The following is an 18,980-nucleotide window of genomic DNA, read 5'->3' as shown; positions in this document are numbered from 1 at the left end:
CAGACGTCAAAGTGCTTCTTCAGTTTTCAAAAAACATACGTGCATACATTCACAAAGTATTTTTACTATTACTTTGTTTACATTAGCACCAAGAAGGCATATACCACACCTAGATCAATTTTTTTTTTTAGTTTAATAACTGAAACAATTTTACCTCATTTAGAAAAATGTTACTCTAAGAAGTAATTTTGTTTAAAAAAGAGAAGTCTGTTTCTTCCTCAATATTTTTGTTCTAAGTACACGAATTAATACATTCACTGAGATTTATCATTCAGCTAATGTCAAAATTATCTCCCTATTTTAATACCTGACACTTGAAAATCTGACTCTAACAAATGCAACTTTTGATTATAAGTGCAAATGCACAGCAAACCTTCATCAATAAATATCACCAATTACTGAGGCAACTATGCAAATAGAAACTGTATCACTCAAAATATGCTCCAGGGAACGGTAACATCATGACAAGCCATACCCTTTCTGATTAAAGATAGGAATGCAACAGAGTTATAACTACTTTTAGTATAAAATGTGATAGCTTATTCAAATTACTTCTGTATCCACTTTAATTTCAATACAATTTTCCTACAAAAGTAAAAGGAAATTTGACAGATCCAAAGTGTTTAGATATTTTGTCTTACTTAAATGAGTAAAATATGCTTAAAACTTTAAATATGCGACAGCTTTCCTATAAATAACCAAGGGGAAAAAAACTTCAATAGTCCAACACTTCAGCTTTTTTGTGTGCATAACAGATTATGATTTTGTGAATCAAAATCATGAAAATCTTTCCTAATATTAGGTCATCTTAAATCTGCTCTAAAGAAAAATCAGAAAAATATAGCAGGAAAAAATATTAGCCAAATACTGAAAACAAGTTTAATGTATAACTATAGGGAAATAAATATATCTAATAGCCTCAACATTTAAAATAGTTAAGCCAATTATGAGGGACTCTGGAAATTGTTTAAAAATGCAAACACACCTTTTAAGTTCACTATGATGAATGACACTTTTTCTGATGAATTACATTTTAAAATAAATGCACATAAACTAGAAGCTAAATGGAAACGTGAAGTTTCAAAGAAGGACAATGAGCACTTTAAAAAATTCTCTTTAGTTGTATATTTATAAAACAAATTTTTTAAAGAAATTTTCTTAGGTATGGTAAGCAAATGAAGTTTATTATTCATGTAATGAAATAAATACCATAAGCCTTACTCAATTAAATTATAGCAATAAATGCCATCTGTTTTCCTTAACAAATCTGAAGCTATCATATAATTAGCAGTCCCGGTTTTAAAATATTTATCAGTATCTCTGGATATCTCCTGTAATTTCAAAAAGAATCACAATGCTCAGTCAAAACTTAAATTTCATAAGAAGGTTTAAGATAGGCCTGACATTTTACTTTGCTTGTATAAAATGAGAGACACAGTAAATTGTAAAATCAAGCAAACAGAAAAAGAAAAAAAAACAAAAAATCATCTAGCAAACAATCTATTCCTAGAACACTTTCATAACCACATTTGTCTGCCCTAAAAACAAAACAAAACAAAATTCAGAATCCACCAAGATACTCCCCTGACATCTCAGCTCTGAACTAATCTAAAGCTCTGTCCTAATTTCTTCTAAAAACTTCACATTAATGCAAGTTTTTAAATTAGATAAATAAAGCACTTTAATTCAACAGGCTGACACAGCAAAGTTAGGGTCTGTAAAAGAATGCAACACATCCATCAGGGAACCTCAGACTCAGCCCTACTATCATTATCTGGAAAGATATGAGAAGTTTTTAATAACTTGTCAGAAATTTGCCATTTTGTATCCACACATTTAACTCCACCATATCTGACTATAATAAAAACAGCTTTAGAATAAAGTCTAAGACTAAAGAATGCATTAAACAACAAAAACAAATACACTGGGGGCAAAGTATCCATCAGTTGCTCCACAAGCATATAATTAAAGGAAACAAGCTAAAGATTACTTTAAAATTAAAAACTATTGCCAACATAAAGATGAAAAAAAGTTGGATGTTTTTTTTTTGTTTTTTAATAAAGCATATCCATCCTGTTAGAGCGGTTCGATGTAATGTCCTTCTGAATACCTCCCTTTAAGGTACATTTAGACATTTACTGAAAACATCTTCAGTCTTTCTAAAAGAAGTTCAAAGCAAAACTTTCACAATCAGCCAAATGACACATGAGCCTTTTTCAAATAAACCTTTTTAGTCACCAGTGATATCTTTTGTGGGCAAAGTTCTCCTTATAAAGAGTACCGGGCTAACAGCAGTCCAAAGACCTAGATGTTTTGTAAAAGCCTAGCTCCATCAGTCATTAGCAAATTGACAAGCCGTACCGCAGCCTAATGGCAAAGGTACTGACTTCCATCAAATATTATACTTATTATGTACCAGACACTTGGTACGTTTAAAGTAGAGTTTTTCAACCTCACATTATTGGCCATTTGGGCCAGATAATTCTTTGTCGTGGGAGGGACTGTCCTGTAACCTGTAGGATGCACAGCAGCATCTCTGGGCTGCTACAAGATGCCTACCAGATGCCAAGAGCATCCATCCCCACAGGGATCTCGCAGCTACGACCACCAAAATGTCTCCACGCATTGCCAAACGCCCAGACAAGGTGGGAAGGGGTCACTCCCAATTGGCAACCAATATTCTGAAAAACACCTAACCTATAGTTCCAACATACCTAAAAACCACCCTACAAGGATTTTTACCACGATGTTAGAGATGTGGAAAATAGGGTTCACTGATGTTAAGCAGTGTATCTTGTATCACACAATTGACAAGTGGCTGAGCAAGGATTTAAGCTGGACTTTAGGTCTCGCTGACTCCTAAGTCCATGCTCTCTCTATTCCACCATGCCACTTTTCTAAACTTATTGCCTCATCTACATAATCAGAATAACATTTGCCATGTTGAGCTATTTAGGGTTTACAGAACAAATACACGTTAAGGATTTGTTTGACTGAAGATAATATAGTATGGTGGCTCACAAAGTGTGACCCTCGGACCACCAGGATTAGCACCACTTGGGAACCTGCTACAAATACAAATTCTCAGACCCCAACCTAGACCTAATATTCAGAAATTCTTGGTGTAGGGCAAGTAATCTATAGTTTACCAAGCCCTCCTGGTTATTCGGATGCCCTCTGAAGTTTGAGAACCACTGACATAACATAATGGGAAAAATACTGCGCCAAGTGCCTGAACATGCTGCATCCTTCCTTGGACTCAATCTCAACTACCTCTTAACAAGTTACTGATTCTTACTGGAGCCATGATTCCTATGCTACAAAAAAATAAGGACAGTAATTACTTTGTTCGGGCTCTTTTCTTCTTTGCAAAACCAAATGAGCTAAAGATTAAGAAAAGGCTTTGTTAATAAAAAACGCTAAACAAATCTAAGACATTGGTAGGATACACGCCAGCTAATTCTACTTATTACTACATTAAAAAGAAAAACACCCTTCTGACTCAAGTTCTCATTTTTCTCATCTCATATCTCATAAATGATTACGTAAGAATGTTAAATAAATTTTACATCATGGCTAAATACAGCCTGGCAAAACACAGTTTTCACATTAAGAAATAAAAAAAACAGGAAAAGCCCAAGCATTCCATTTGATCCCTAACAGACTCAGAGTAATTCATAAATACGCATTTAAAAAATAAACACCTAAAAATCAAGCTTAGTAACATCACCCAAACTTCATTTTAAAAGTAGAAAAAAGTTTTCAGTTCTACTTATTTAACCTCCAATCAGTTCAAAAATGACTAAAATACTCAAAAAGAAGTCTCACTAATTCATGAGAGCAAAGGAATTTTAAACAGAAAAAGAAAAATTGCATTGATTTTAAAGCAAAGAGTTGTTTGCAATTTGAGCATGTATTCTGTATTTATAAATCACTTCAAGAATCCATCCGACTTAAAGAATACATGTTCAAGGGGCGCCTGGGTGGCTCAGTTGGGTAAACGTCCCACTGCAGCTCAGGCCATGATCTCATGGTCTGTGAGTTCGAGCCCTGCGTTGGGCTCTGTGCTGACAGCTTAGAGCCTGGAGCCTGCTTCGGATTCTGTGTCCCACCCCTCCCCCAACTCACGCTCTGTCTCTGTCTCTCAAAAATAAATAAATGTTAAAAAAAATTTTTTTAAAAAGATGTGATTCACATCACAATGCATTTCATAACACCTTAAATAATTAGATACTCCTTCTAAAAGGTCAAAAGTATTAAACATATAAAATTGGCAGAATGCAATCCTTGCAGTTACTAGTAATGAAGAAATCCTGATATTTTGGCCTGAAAATCTACAAAAATCAAAGGAAATAAAATTCACAACTATTCTGAAGGGACTTAACAGTATTAAATCAACTGTAAGTTTTAGTGATATAAAGCAAAACACAGATGGCATGTGGCATGAGAGAAAGAGGGTTTTAGACAACTCTACGGTCCTAGAAGATGTCAAACGTTCAACTCTCCAACCTAGACCTGGACCAGACCAAAACTACAGCCAGTTAGTACAACACACAACAAAATACGTAGAAGTCACATATATAATGAGACAGGGCACCATTCATTCTGCAATGCAAAACAAACCAACAAGCCCAGAAATTCACTGGAAATCAAGCGCTCCAGTACTGAGAGTACTGGGAGACAGCTGAGGGACCAGCAGGGACAAAGGGAAAAAAGAAGCATCCCTATACACACACGATGGCCTTTACTAGGCAGATCTCAAGCTCAGTCCATCCTTCGCCACGCCTGGTAAGAATGAATGAAGAAAAAAATCCTTTAGTTTTCTTCCCATTTCCAGGGACTAAAGTTATATTGAGACTCTTGATCAAATGTGAACATGGGATGCACTATAACACAAAATTTCAACACCAAATTAAAATTCTTATGTTATATGAATGCACCATGAGATTAACTATAAATTGTACTGTAGTAGCTGAAACCTGGCACTCAAAGTCACATGCCTCTCCCCAAACTATGAACTTAAAAAGAAATGCTAAGATACATACCTTTATTGATAAAGTTTATATAACTTGTTATATCATACAAAGTTTTCTTTGAGAAGATTACTCTTTGTAAATAAAATACAGGATATTTAAATTGACCTATCTTTAACACTAAAGAAAACTTACTATAACAATTGTTTACTTGAAAACATCTGCTTCGTGATGCAGTAACACCAGGAAGCTGTCCTCTTACCTATCTTACAGCAAATCCCCTGTGATTAGCATAATTGATTTTCTGTGGTAGACTGTGGGAGGGAGCGGACCTTTGCCTTCTGTGTGTGATGACACAAAGCAGTCACAGACTGCTTACACTCAGAGCACCTAAAGGGACACCCTGAGTTCAAACTCTGCTCATAGTCTGAACCAATTAAAATTCTAACATATCCCAAACTGAGGAAATTCAGTTACAGTCACTGCTCCTCCCATAATAAATGAAAATACAAATTTCTCACATGTGGGTAATCTGAAATTGTAAGTTTTACCAGCAGCAGTTGCCATGTATTTACAATGTGGCAGGCAGTACGCTAAGTGAGTCACTTACATCATCTCATTTATTCTTTAAGATAAATTTTACAGATGAAAACAGATGGAGAAAGATGAAGTAACCTGCTCAAAGTCACCCAGCTGCTCAGTGGGAGAACCAGGATCCCGACACAGGCCGAAAGTCTGGCTCCAGAGCCTACGTTGCTACCCTATCATCTAAAACGAAACAACGTACACACAGTGTGTACATGAAACTAATAATATTTTAACGCAATGTGAAATAAATTTAATCTTATTTGAAAACTATAAAACAATATCCACCAAGGTAATCTCTTTGGAGAGTTCCTTACTTAGAAATATTAGGATAGTCTGCTGACTTTATACTTATTTACACACACTAACCCAATATTCAAACACTTCCGTAGTCGACACGACGACCACTGATGACAATTAAAGTGTATAACCACCTAAAATGCAGCTGTAAGGAGTCTTCCACTGTATCCACCTCTCAGGACCGTCCATGCTACCACGTAAATGCCTAACACCCTGAAGAGGTCCCCCTGCCTCCTAATGCAAACTGCTGCAAATGAAGAGAATACGCCTGAGCTATACTGAAGTACAACTGCCCACCTAAAATTACTTCACCTCTAAACAATGTGTGTTCTTCTTATATTAATATGTTTCCGATAGACTTTACTCCAGTGCAAATTACTTTAAAAGAACCCCACTGCTAATACCTTTTCTGTAACCAATGAAAGACATTTAAAAAAACAGGGAACAGGCGAAGAGTCAAATCCACTATACTAACTTCACCTTTCCTCACAAATGACAAGCGTTTTACATTACTAGCTGCATGTATCCAATACTTAGAAAGACAATCATTATTGACAGACCAAAACACTTTTGAATCACCTAGCAAAGAATGCATGTGGCAGTACGTGGCCTTTAGGAGACAATTAAGGATACCAATTTGCTCAGAGAATCCTTACCAACTTAAGGTCATGCAGTTGAACCTCACCATTACTGACAGTTCTGACAGCAACGACATTAATTTCAAAGCCACCAGACCGAAAGCAACTGTGAAACAGAACTGAATATTTACTGAAATCATTACTGACCCCTCTCAGAAGATGACACAAATGTCTCAAGTCACCACCCTTACAACAATCCTAACACCTTTTCTTAAAGAATTCAGGTCACCAAAGAATTCTCCAAAACTGACTTGACTTAAAGTTTATCTAACAAAAAAGGAGAAAGGAAAGAAAAGGCAAGTAAAGAGTAAGGGTTCTATGGAATAGAAATAAATCTTCAGAACTAATGGTTTCTACAGGAAAAAAAAAAATACGATATCAAATAAATCTTTTATACCACCATTAATAACATATCCTCTGGAAGCTACATCCTTGTATCACCACCAAGAAAGTGACAAACTATCACATGCACGCACACTTCTAAATTTCTCTTTAAAAACTCCATTTCACGTACAATATTAATATAAAAACATTTCCTACACGTCTGTCCTACTGAAAAGGCTGAGGTCAAATTTTTAAAATGAAAGGTTCACTGAGAGTGAATTAATGGTGAAACTTTGTGCACTGATTTTCCCATAATAAATACTCCTCCATTAAAAGTCACTGAAGGAATTACTTCAGTGACTTAAAAATCATTAAAATACTGAGCTATCACCAAATGAACAAATAGCAAGAGGGGCAAATCTCAAAATGAGAACACGTGAAAATAAGAACTGAAGACTTCACTTCTAAAAAGTACAGAAGTCTGTAACATTAAGAGGTTTGTGGATTTTATGTGGTTATTAGGAAAAAGCAGATACACCGTTCCACACAAAAGCGAAAATATTGACAGATACGTTTCTGATGTTGTTAAAATAAAATTCTAAAAGGTAAGGAATACCAATGCGTCGTTTCTACACTTCCTAAAATATATTTGAAAGTAAGGAGGTTATATACAGCTCACCACATTTTTGTTCACCATGATGTTTATTCATTTCATATTCATTTAGTATATTATAAGCAATGTAAATCTGCACTGAGGACTGTACTACTGTGCAAACTTTTACAATGGACAGCGATAAAATTCCTTTTTCCTTATGTTAAATCATATAAACTTCAAGTTACTCTTCTTTCAGATCCCCTTTATTCTTGAATACTTTTCATGAAAATGAAGTCTGTACATTGTCATACAGCACTTAGGCGGCCCCAATTAGGTGGTCATGTTGTTCAGAAAATACAACTTAGCAGATATAAAACAGTGTAAAGTAAAAATCGTGAATAGAATCTTTCAAAAAAAAAAAAAGAAACTAAACACACACACACACACACAAAACCTGACAATACAATACGGTCATTTCAGTAACCACTAATCCTAGAATACCGCTAACTTCAATAGTCACTGTACCCTCTGCAAGTTAAAAAAAATATTCCCTATGGTTAATATTTGAAAAGACCCAAACTCATCGAACAATAAAAATACATGCAACCAAAGCCTAAAGTTTCCATGAAATCGAAAGACACTAAATTTTTTAGTCTCATGTTCAGCACTACTTTCCACACTAACTGTAAGATACCAACAAATTATTTTTAGAATAACTCAATTTTGCAAATAATATTTTAAAACTGAACAATGGTTCTCGTTGCTCCTCTGAGAAATCATCTTACAGATAGAAATACTCCAATCGCTACTTTCATAAAGGAATTTACCTTCTCACAGGCTAGCTGCTGAAACAGACACCACAACCTGCCAGAGAGAGTCTTCAATGGCCATTTTAATTCCCCGCCCCCCCCCCCCCCCAATAAACACAGAACACTAAAGTGAAACCAAGCAAAGCAAAGTGCTTTGGTGCATCAAAATTTTTGGAAGTGCGACTATCAAAAAAGCGAGCCCTTCACTGATCTTTTTCCTAAGTGATTTTTTTTTTCCGTATCAATATTTGGCTCAATAAAACCACAACTCTAGAAATTAAGTGTTATTAGTCATTCGATGCAATATTTGACACTGCTTTCTATGCATCCCATAACGAAAAGCACAGTTTTAGAGAAAGTTCTAAGTCACGCAAGTGTCACGTACGGAGGCAAACATCTGAAGTCAAAGAACTGGCCAATCATCTCACTATTCACATGTAAGAACCTGGCAGAGTAATTTTAATCTTCAAACCCTGACAACCTGAAAGCAAATGGGTAAAGTAAAAATAGTATAAACGTACTCTAAATCATAAAAGCAATCTACCAAACAGCATTCTAGACATTTTCTTACATGAGGACTTTTCCTAAAAAGTTAAATAAGCATTTAATTAATTTGTTCCTATACATCCAGATGACTGTCAATTCCTGCCAACAGGAGGCTGCTTCTGAAATAAATTACAAATCAGAGAAGGGTTTCCATAACTAATTATCTTCTAGGCAAGCGGGTCAAGTTCAGCCTTCCTAGTTTTGCAATTAATGCAGGCTCCAAAACTTCTAAATATTCCCTTAAAATATTATTTTTTAACTTAACAGAAAACTTACGTTTTGTGTGCTACAAAGCTCCTTCTTCAGTAACTTTTCTCTTCATCTCAAAACAAACACTCGGGCAAAATTAGCTGTGCACACTTATGTGCACAGCTACATAATCCAAAGGAATAAAACCTCTTCAGATAGAAAACACGTTCTCATCTTCAAAAGACACATCTTCCCCACGATTTTTAGCAGGACGTACAGACACTCCAGCACCACTCTACCTTTAAGCAAAAGGTTTACTGGTATTTGCCAAGAAATGATTTTTTTTTTTTTTTAATCAAGAATGCTCTGTTAGAGCTCATGCAATTACATAACCTTCACTAAGTAATGCCCACACTTATAACTCACATCACCAAAATTCTGGTCTTAAGGGAGGCCTTCACCAGATGCTTCAGTCACCTCGGGCCAGTAACTGAATTGTTTTTCGTGCCTCTCACCTACCAGGAACTCGCAATGTCTGCGATCCTTTCCATTCTGAAAAAAAAAAAAAAAAGAAAAGAAAAGAAAAAAAAAAAAAGGAGGGTTCCATCCCCACCCTTGATCAAAACCAGCTTATTACACCTGAAACTGCCAAGATTAATGCCTTTCGATAACCACTATCTTTTGAGGTACAAAGGCCTAGACAACCAAAACGATACTCTGTTAAAATTCTCGGGTTTCTGTCTTGAATACTCAACAACCTGAGTCAGTAAATTTAATACAGTGTGTGAGAAACCGCTAACAGACCTACACAGTCTGAAGCCGGAGTGATCCACCCTTGCCAGCATTTCTGGTGATTAGCTGGTAAGTTACACTTGACAGGTTACACAAGTCAGAGTCACATTCACGGATACCCAGACGTGTCAGAGGACCCGACCCTGAAATTCTGGCCTCACAGGAACCCTTCAATTCCAAGGAAGAGCTGAAGTTGAACCCCTGCAACAGCCTAGACGCTGCACATCATCATCCGGGATCAAAAAGCACTCCCTCTCCATTCCATTTCGTGCGACCAGACCGCTGGATATAAAGTGCTACTGAACTGCAAATTTCGTGCCCCATCGTACACGACCCCACCAGCGGAGGCAAAAAAAAAAAAAAAAAAAAAAAAAAAAAAAAAAAGGCAAATTTAACAAAGATCCAGCAAGAACGCCTTAAGGAGGCAGATTACGTATGCCACGACTGATGGGAAGCTACAAAACTTCGAAATGCCGTTTCAAAGTTGTAATTGACTTAGTTTAAATATGCAAGCCCACTTTGGCCCTCAAATGAACACCATATATGCCGAAAAGGATTCTGCTTCCAAAGTTATGCAAATCAGTTCACAACTCACATCAAAAAAAAAAAAAATAAAGAAAGAAAGAAAAAGAAAAAAAAAAGTCTATCAATGCAACCCAGGAAACTAGAAACAATCAGTGCAACATTCTGATGCAATATGCATACGTGAAACACTAATTTTCATTTTAATCTAATCTATACCCTTGATCTAGGGCCTAAAGCCAAGATTTAATCGAAATATGCTCAACCTCAAAGCGTCTACTTTTCTGTTCATTTAGCAGACCGGATTACCGAGCTCACTAATCCACTAACCGTGCACTGGAGTCCGTATTAACGGACAATAGCCCTTACGAAGAGACCCCGTGGACAGACCGAGAAAACCAATCTGGTGCCCTGACACTTGCAACCAGGCAGAGAGTTCCACGGCGCCGAACACACCCTAGGCTGAACGCATTCAAAGGAGGCACCCGACACACGCACGATCGAGAAACGCGAGCCGCGTTAGCGGCCACGGTCCCCCAAACCACGGGAATTTTTCGCCTCCGTCGGCTCCCACGTTCTAAGAGACAGTGACAGAAAGGCAGAGAGGGGGGCAGCCGCAGAAATGGATACAGGTCAAGTCTAAGTCGAATCCATCCTCCTGATATCTCCTTTTGTTTCTGCTAACGATCTCTTTGATGATGGCTGTCATGTCTGGGAGCCTGTGGCTGAAGAAAAAGGAGGAGAGAGATGGCAGAAGCGGCTGGTGGCGGGGCTTCTTCTGCAGGATGGAAATGGCTCTGGACTTGGCGGTGGCGGATGCCCCTCGCTCTGCCGCCGCCTGGCTCTGGACCGCAGCCGGGTAATGGCTGCTGCGGCGGCTGCTGGATGGTTGCAGCGACGGGGCCTGCTTCTCCTCAGCAGCCAGAGGCCTGGCCGCGGCGGCCGCGGGACGGGGAGACGACGGGTGATCCTCGGGACGGCTGCCTCCGCCAGCGGCCTCCGGAGCCCGGGCCGGGGGGGGTGCGGCGGCGGCGGAGGGGAGGTTTAGAGCCGGCCCGGGTCCCTGGACGTGCCGCCGCCGCCGCCGCCGTGTTGGAGGCAGTAGGAGGGGAGAGACCAACTCTCCGGCGGCCCCAGCCCTGGAAATGGTGACAGGCGACTCCGGCCCCCTCCCCGGGGCTGCAGCCGCCGCGGCCGCCGCCGCCGCCGCCGCCGCCGCCGCCGCCGCTTCTCCCCCCCGCTCCAGGAGCGGGAGGTGCCGCCGCCGCCGCCGCCGCCGCGCCTCAGCCGGCTCCCGCCCGGGCCCGCGGCTTCCACCGTCCCTTGCACGAGAAGCCGAGCGAGAGGCTGCACGGTTAGAAGAGAGGACGAGGAGGAGGCGAGAGACGCCGCCGCTGCCGCCGCCGCCGGCCGGCCGGCTCCCCGAGGGCGCTGCCCCCGCGGCTGCTCACGGGCGCTGAGAGGGGCTCTGGGCCGCGGCCGCCGCCGTCTCTCATCTCCCTCGCCTGAGCGCGGCCTCGCCTCACAGCGGCTCAACTCTCAAACTTCCATCATGGCTGCAGCTTCCGAGAGGAGAGAGCGGAGCGCAGCCGCGGCTCGGCGCCCCGGCGCGTATCCTGCCGCAGTGCACAAAGAGTCCCGCCACATCACCGCCCGCCGGCCCGCCCGCCCCCTCCGCCGCCGCGCCGGGAGCCCGGCGCCTGGGAGCCCGAGGGGAGGCGGGAGGCGGGCGCGACCGCGCCGGGGGAGGGAGGGACGCGGCGGGGCAGGGGCGGCAGCTCCGGGGGCGAGCGCCGGGCCCCCGGCCTGCGGGCGCCACTGAGCATGCCCAGTGCGAGCGCCCAGGGCTCGCTCGGGCTTGTGCGAGACGCCCGTCAGGAGCTGCACTTGCCGCGGCTGCTTCTGCAGCAGCGCGGGGCTGAAGGGGGGGGGGGGGGGGGGGGGGCGGGGGGGGGGGAGAGGGAGCGGGCGGTGGATGTAGAGGAGGGGGGAGATGAGCCGAGCCTCGGCCTGAGCCCACAAACCCGGCGGGGACAGGGACGGCCGAAGGTGGAAGCTCCGGGGTGCGTGGAGGGGTGTCACTGACTGGGGCCTGAGGTTACCTGTGCACAGGTGGGGAGGACCAGGTGACCCGCGCTGGTGGGGGTACAGGGAAACGAAGGCACGGCCCCTGCCGCGAGGGCACCCCTCCCCCCTGCCACCGCCCCCAGACCTCCCCGGCTCGGCCTTGCAGCCTCATCCTCCTTTTGCACCGCTGCCGGATCACGGTCGCTCGGGGCGACCCGCCTGCAGCAGCCTTTGCCGAGAAACCCTCCCTCCTTGTCCGCCCCCCACCCGTGTTCTCCAGGTGTCAGTCTCAGCACAAAGAACAACCCCCTATTGTGTCTCCGTGTGTATCACCTCATCCGGCTCCCTCTCACCGCCCCACCTCCCGCTTCCCCGGCAGCTCGGCTCCTTCGCCCTAAAAACGAGAGCTGGCAATCGAGCGCGCTGTGTGGGAGCACATCGCTCCCGAATTTCTAGGTCCCCAAGGGCCACTGCCCGCGTGGACCAAAAGAGAACCCGGGAGGAGGGGACCCAACCCGCAGCCCCCCGCATTGCCCCCTGGAGGGCTGAGCATCCCTCCCCTCGGGGCTCCAGCTAGGTTCTCCACGACGGGCTCGGGGCTTGGGGACTGCCTCGCCCCGCCCCTTTCGGGCCGCTGTGAAAACCCGGCCGGATGGATCGCCGAGGGCCGGCTTCCGCGCTCGCCCCAGCCGGGCTGCGCAGCCTGGCGGCCGGGGCTGCCCGGGCCCGAGTGTGAAATACGGGACGGTAGGAAGCGACAGCCCCTGCGAGTGGGCGGGGCCGAGGAGACCTAGGAGGGTTCAAAAGGAGGTGGAGGGATACGCGGGCCGCAGTCGGAACTACTTTCAGGAGGAGGTCACGTGTGTTCCTAGTTGGGGAACTTTCCAAATTCCCACTCCCCTATGATGGCTTGGGAGGCAAGTGCTTCGCCTCCTTCGCCCGGGGTGCTCCTGCCTGGTCCCGGTAGCGGGACCCCGAGCCTCCGGGTCGCCGCGGAAGAGCAGGCTCAGACGGGCCCCCGGCCCAAGCACGGTCGGTGCTGGCGCCTGGGAAGGTGGTTACACAAGCACCCACATTCAAGCACGTGCCCCCGCCTCCCCGCACCGCTGGCCGCGGTCGCCGATTCTCGCAGACCACCGAGGGAGAGCTCCTGAGCCGGTCCCACCCTTCGCGTGCTACCTGCCGAGCAAGCTAAAGGGCCAAGACCCGAGATCGGAGCTCCGGGTCGGCCAACACTGCGCGTTCCCAACCGTGGGAGAACGGGCTGGGCCCCGGGGGTCTGGCATCTCCCTCGCTAGCGCCCTGCCCCTTAGGGCGAACCCTTCCGCGCTGTGCTCACAGGGCAAAAGGGTATCTGCTGCAGCAGCCCGCTGCTTGAATTCACCAGTGTTGCAACAAACTTCCAGTCACTACCCCAGAGCTGGTGAGCGCGCCCCACCTACTGTAGACTCAGCCGAGTGACTTATCTGGTCCGAGAACCTAGTCAATGGCCGTCAGCCCAGAACAAACCTGTCAAGTCTGCCTACAGCCCCGATTGGTTGACCTGTCCCCGTGAGAGAGCTGGTTCAGAAATTCTGAGAACTGGAGCGCATTGCTCTGACACTGATCAGCTGCAAAGTGAGTTGTCCGGTTTCTGCTTGAAGAGAATGAGCACCCCATCAACACGAATCTAGGAATTTCTTCCTTTTCCTTCCCCTGGGAAGTAGAACTCAAGCAGACAGTTGAGTCCAAAGTATCGGAGTTGAAACCTAGGCTGAGGCGCTGGATCGTTTTTCTTTTTTCTTTTTTTTCTTTCTTTTTAAAAATCTGGGAGAATGGAACCAATTTGCATGTGTATTGCAGTAATTGTGAGTAGGTGCCTAGGAAGGTCTAAAAGGATTTATTCGGTGTCGGAGAAAGAAGATTGCACATCACGGTTGCAGGCAGCCCCTTTAAGACTAGAAACCCCAAGAGAGCTTGCTTAGAAGCCACAGGCCATTACCTAATTCCAGGACTACTAATTAAACCAGGGATATTTACAGTGTTCTTACAGATCTCTGAGGCTCCATAACACTTTGCATTTATATACAACATCCTTTTAAGATAGCTCTGCAGGAGTTAGCAACCTGCTGAAGCTTCAGTGTGGATATTCATTGGAGGCTGTTTTCATGCATGGTCCTGGTCAGCTTGCAGGAGGTGGAGGCCACAAGTGGAAAAGGAAAGGGGGGTGGGGTGGTAATCTGGAAAGAGTAGGAGAAAGGCCTCCGTTTGGTTTCCAAAAATGAAAATCCTGTCCACACCACCTAGGTTGAGCCAGAGATTTATTTTACAAACAACCAATGATAAGGAGTCCCTGGTTTGTAGGTGTTTCACAAGATTGCAGGGTAAGAAACTGAGCTGTGTGTGCCCCCATTGAGTAGCAAATACCAGTTGGTGCGGAAAGGGAAAATGAGGAGGACGGTAAATGAAGGGAGATAGATTGGGAAGGGGTAAAATGCCCCACCTTTGTTTCTCTGGTTGCTGGTCTGGTCTCCAGAGTCCCTGCTGTTAGCGTGCCCTACTTTGCCCCTCCCCTGGAGCCTACCCTGTGTAAGGATTAGTCGCACAGCCTCTGCGAAGTTCTGAAATCCACTTCCTGGGAAGGAAATGGGTTCATTCCTGCCCCTCAGGCCTGAGGAGAGAGGATGCTTTTCCATTCCCATGGCACAGAGTTATTCCAGAGCAGAGAGAGTGTGCACCACCAGCACCAAAGTGCTGGAATGTAAGACTGGCCCACGGCAGTCCCACTAGCAGAGGGAGGAAAATGGGACCTGAGTTTGCTGCCTCTCTGCACATGCGGTCCCTCTACTTCTCTCTAGTGGTGAACGAAAGGATCACCGCTGTTGGCCAACATCTGGCCAGCCTGACGGCAAGATCAGGTAGTTACTAGGAGTCACCGCATAAAAACCTCCACCCCTTACCAGTGTTCATTAAATAGGCTCCTGAAGGAAATTTTGTTTCCGATTTTTATTTTCCTTCCCGTCTTCCTTCTACCCAAGATATCTCCTTACCCAAGTGGTAGAGCTGAAACCTCTAAATAGCTGACCCTGCCTAATATACAGAAAGCTTAAAATCTATATGTTGTTTTTCAACTTCAATTGCAAAGAGCTGCTTGGCTGTACAGATGTTACAATACATTGGTTTCCAGGCACTTCAGTTCTTTACCTGTCTGGATTCAGAATGCCTTAGGGAGAAACAGAAGCTTGTAACAAAGGGAGAATTATATAAAGCTTCAGGGAGACTGACTATGTAGAATAATTAGTAAACATGATAAACCAGCTTTAATTATAGTTGCTAACAGCTGATTCCAAAAACTATATTGTTATTACACCCAAAGAATGTCCAAAGAAAATAGCTTTCTTATTTTCTTTGGTAAATGAAATGACCAGCAACTTGATGTGGCTGATATAAATAGTTGATATGCTCTTTGTAGATTCCACTGCTAAAATGTCTTTTGTTGAACACTGACCGCCATAGTGCCTTTAACATCTCCCACACAGTGACCTTTCAAGTAGAGGTCTAAGTCAATGGCTTTAATTTTTTAAGCAATCTTTTCTATTTTTATTTGTTTTACCACGGTTTTCTGAATAGTACAGAATAGAAAATATAATAATTATAGGTTTGAATTTAAACCACCCTATTTTTGCAAGGATCCAAGTCTTCTCCCCTTATTTCATTTATCCTAATTACAAATATTGCTGTTCTTTTAAATAAAGGCATTTTACCCAAGACAGTTCTCCAGAAGGCACTACAAGTAACCGTATCCTAAAAAAGAATTTTCCATTCTTGCCCATCGGCTCTCCTGGAGCTCTTGCACATGGGTCTCCTTTCACATCGCAGTAGAGAGGTGTGCTAGATGAAATTCTCACTCTCAGAGAAATGAGGGTGGGGCTGAGAATTCCTGAGAGAACCACAGAGCAGAAACAGGCACTCACTGTGTCCAAGTGGCATTCAGAAATTGTGACTCGGACCAGAGAGATGGGAAAGAAAAGCCCTAACATGATCAATCCGTTTTGACTGTTTTACTCTCCAACCTGGCACTGGCTATTGGATATTCTGCCTTTAGTACTAACTCTAGCTGGAGTCCTATGGAACACATATTCTGCTTTTCAGCTCTGCCAATAATAGAAAAAGGTAATAATTTGTACGTACCGGCAGGTATCGGGGCATTTGCCAGGTGCTTTCCAGAGGGACCTTCTTTCATCTAGGCACAGGAGGGACATGGAGAAGGACTCAGGGGTGCCCCGTGCCTCACTCCTACCAGTCCTTCCCTTAAGAGCATCCTTGTGGCTTCTGAGGCATCACATTTTTTGAAAAATTAAGAGCACCTTTTTGAAAGATAAAGTAAGTGGAGGCCTCTGAGTGGTTCAGTCTGTTAAGCATCTGGCTTCAGCCTGGGTCTTGATCTCACGGTTCGTGAGTTCGAGCCCTGCATTGGGCTCTAAGCAGGCTGGAGCCTGCTTCGGGTTCTGTGTCTCCCTGTCTCTCTGCCCCTCCCCTGTTTGTCTCTCTCTCTTAAAAATAAATAAATGGTAAAGAAATTTTTCTGAAAGATAAAATGAGACAAACTCTGTTTAAAGTATCTTTTTTTGTCTTTTTCATGGTATGGCATCTTTTATCTCCATTCATCCATTTAATTATCCAGTCAACCAATATTTGGGAGTCTGTTATGTGCTAGTTCTGTGCGAAGCTCTGTGGACAGAGCAATGACTGTGGGTGGCATATGTGCTCCAGCTTTTATGGAATTTAGTCTCCTTGAAAACCTGGCTTCTTTATCTGACACTGTTACAACCTCTTCACAGCCTGTGGAGTGAAGTGAAAGCAGGAGAAAAAAACCTGATATTTGATAACGGCTTTATTTACCTATTGCTGCATTGCAAACCACCGTGAGCTTAGTGGCTTCAAAGAACCACCACCCCTTACTTTCTCACAATTCTACAATTTGGAAAGGCCAGCTGGGCCGTTCTTCTGCCTTCCCATGCAGACAGCGCGGGGGAGGGGGCAGACGTGGGGGCCTTTAGCTGTGCATCTGGCTGGGGCTGGAATGGCCAAGACGGCTTCACCACCCCAGCTCCTTTATGCTTCTTTACAGGTTGGGTCCCAAAAGAGAAAGCAGAAGCTACAAGACTTCCGAAAGCGGGGGTTCGGAAGTCCCGGAACATCACTTTCATGGCTCGCGGCCAGAGCAGGCCACAGGGCCAGCCCAGATGCCAGGGGACAGCAAAGAGACCACCTGGAATAGGACGAATTATGGGCGGTCATATTGGGACACACTCCCAACATAACAGTTCACACCCGCACACACCCACACACTGACCTGCAAAATCCGCCCCGTCCCTCCCGGGAAATTGTCATTCTGCGTAGCGCCGGCTCTGAGGACACGCGCTAGGCCCAGGTGTGGATGAGGCATTTTAGAGGCTGCTCCGCTTCTCTGGAGACCTGTGAGCTAAAAGGACCAGCTCCATTCACAGCGGACAGTGCTGAGATGGGGTAGGGTAACCATGACACGAACTCGTGTCCGAGGCTGGCAACAGGGCAGGCACGAAGCAACCGCCATCCATAGCAGTCCCCAGAGCCAGCCTAGCACTGGCAGCCTCACTCTGGGGACCCACACCTCCAGCAGGGTCTGGTTCTTCTCCCCGGGAGCCTCCCGGACCACCGTTCTGGGCTCCCTGCGCTCAGGGGCAGGCTGTGACCTCTGAGGCTTCCTTTTCCATAAGACACGGCCTGTCCTTTACAGGGGGACGGCTTCTCTCAGCCCATGTCCTATCCATAGAAACTTGGGGAGCCCAGTGGCTCTTTTTCACATTTAAACCGTCTCTTCTTTAGTTTAGGCCGGTGGTGGTTTTATCAATGTAATTGTCATTAAAATGTTGTGGGTTTTCTAGGACTCTTATTGGAGTTTACTCCTTGCCCACAACAACTGTGCCCACAAAGCCACATCTATAATTCTTCCAAAAACAAACTTCTGCCTGCTTTGGGTCAAGGAAGCTGCTGTTGGACTCCTCTGAAGATTTCTTCTTAGAAGGCCTTCTGACTAGCTGAGAGGGTCTATGAGACAACATCTTAAAATGTTGACAGGCCTTAACATAAGAGTCTTGATTGGATCATTACCTGGAGGCCACATTTAACAGGCCCCCTGAGGCCATTTCTTACTTTGAGGCTATTGCTGACTCAAGAGAATCTCCTAGGCCCTGTCTATTTCCTCTACATTCTGCTTGAAAACGGAATAGTTCCTTTTTTAACACATCTCTCTCTTGTAACACCATCACACATCACTAAAAGCCAAATGATACTTTGAACACTCAGCTTGAAAATCCCTGTTGCCAGATTTACAAGTTCATTAGGTCCATTTTTCATCTTCTGTTTTACTGCACACAAGGACCACCAAATATTTTGCCACCATATAGCACCGTTTCTCCAGCCTCTAATACAATTTACTCACCACTCTCAGAGCCTCCACTAAGATCCTCCTTCCCAGACTAAGGAGATGATATCAACTAAATGCAAATGCAGGATCCTAGGTTGGATTCTGAAATGGAAAAAGAACATCACCAGAAAAGCTGGTGAAGTTCACTTAAGGTCTGTAGTTTATGTTAATTTCCTGCTTTGGGTAATTTAT

At 44.3% G+C, this 18,980-nt stretch overlaps 2 protein-coding genes across 5 annotated transcripts in view; one reads left to right on the top strand and one right to left on the bottom strand.

Annotated features, from left to right (window-relative positions):
• Window positions 1-11,594, bottom strand: part of PTEN (phosphatase and tensin homolog) — a 93,531-nt gene extending 81,937 nt beyond the window's left edge. For 2 of the 4 annotated variants that reach the window (XR_007145314.1, XR_007145313.1), the window contains exon 1: window positions 10,904-11,594. The gene's annotated coding sequence lies outside the window, so the exon portion shown is untranslated. Of the gene's footprint in view, window positions 1-9,046; window positions 10,073-10,903 lie in introns of those variants that run through there. The other 2 variants (XM_047825163.1, XM_047825162.1) reach the window with 2 other exon arrangements.
• A 1,398-nt stretch (window positions 11,595-12,992) lies between these two features.
• On the top strand, window positions 12,993-13,494 carry KLLN (killin, p53 regulated DNA replication inhibitor). The gene is given in 3 exon segments (XM_053447887.1): window positions 12,993-13,049; window positions 13,092-13,324; window positions 13,326-13,494. Coding segments are annotated over 3 exon segments (459 nt in total).
• The last annotated feature ends 5,486 nt before the right edge of the window (window positions 13,495-18,980 follow it).

This window comes from Prionailurus viverrinus, chromosome D2 (assembly GCF_022837055.1).
Source record: "Prionailurus viverrinus isolate Anna chromosome D2, UM_Priviv_1.0, whole genome shotgun sequence".
Taxonomy (NCBI): Eukaryota; Metazoa; Chordata; class Mammalia; order Carnivora; family Felidae; genus Prionailurus; species Prionailurus viverrinus.
Note: the sequence above shows the minus strand (reverse complement) of the source record. Positions and strands in the feature narration are given on the sequence as shown.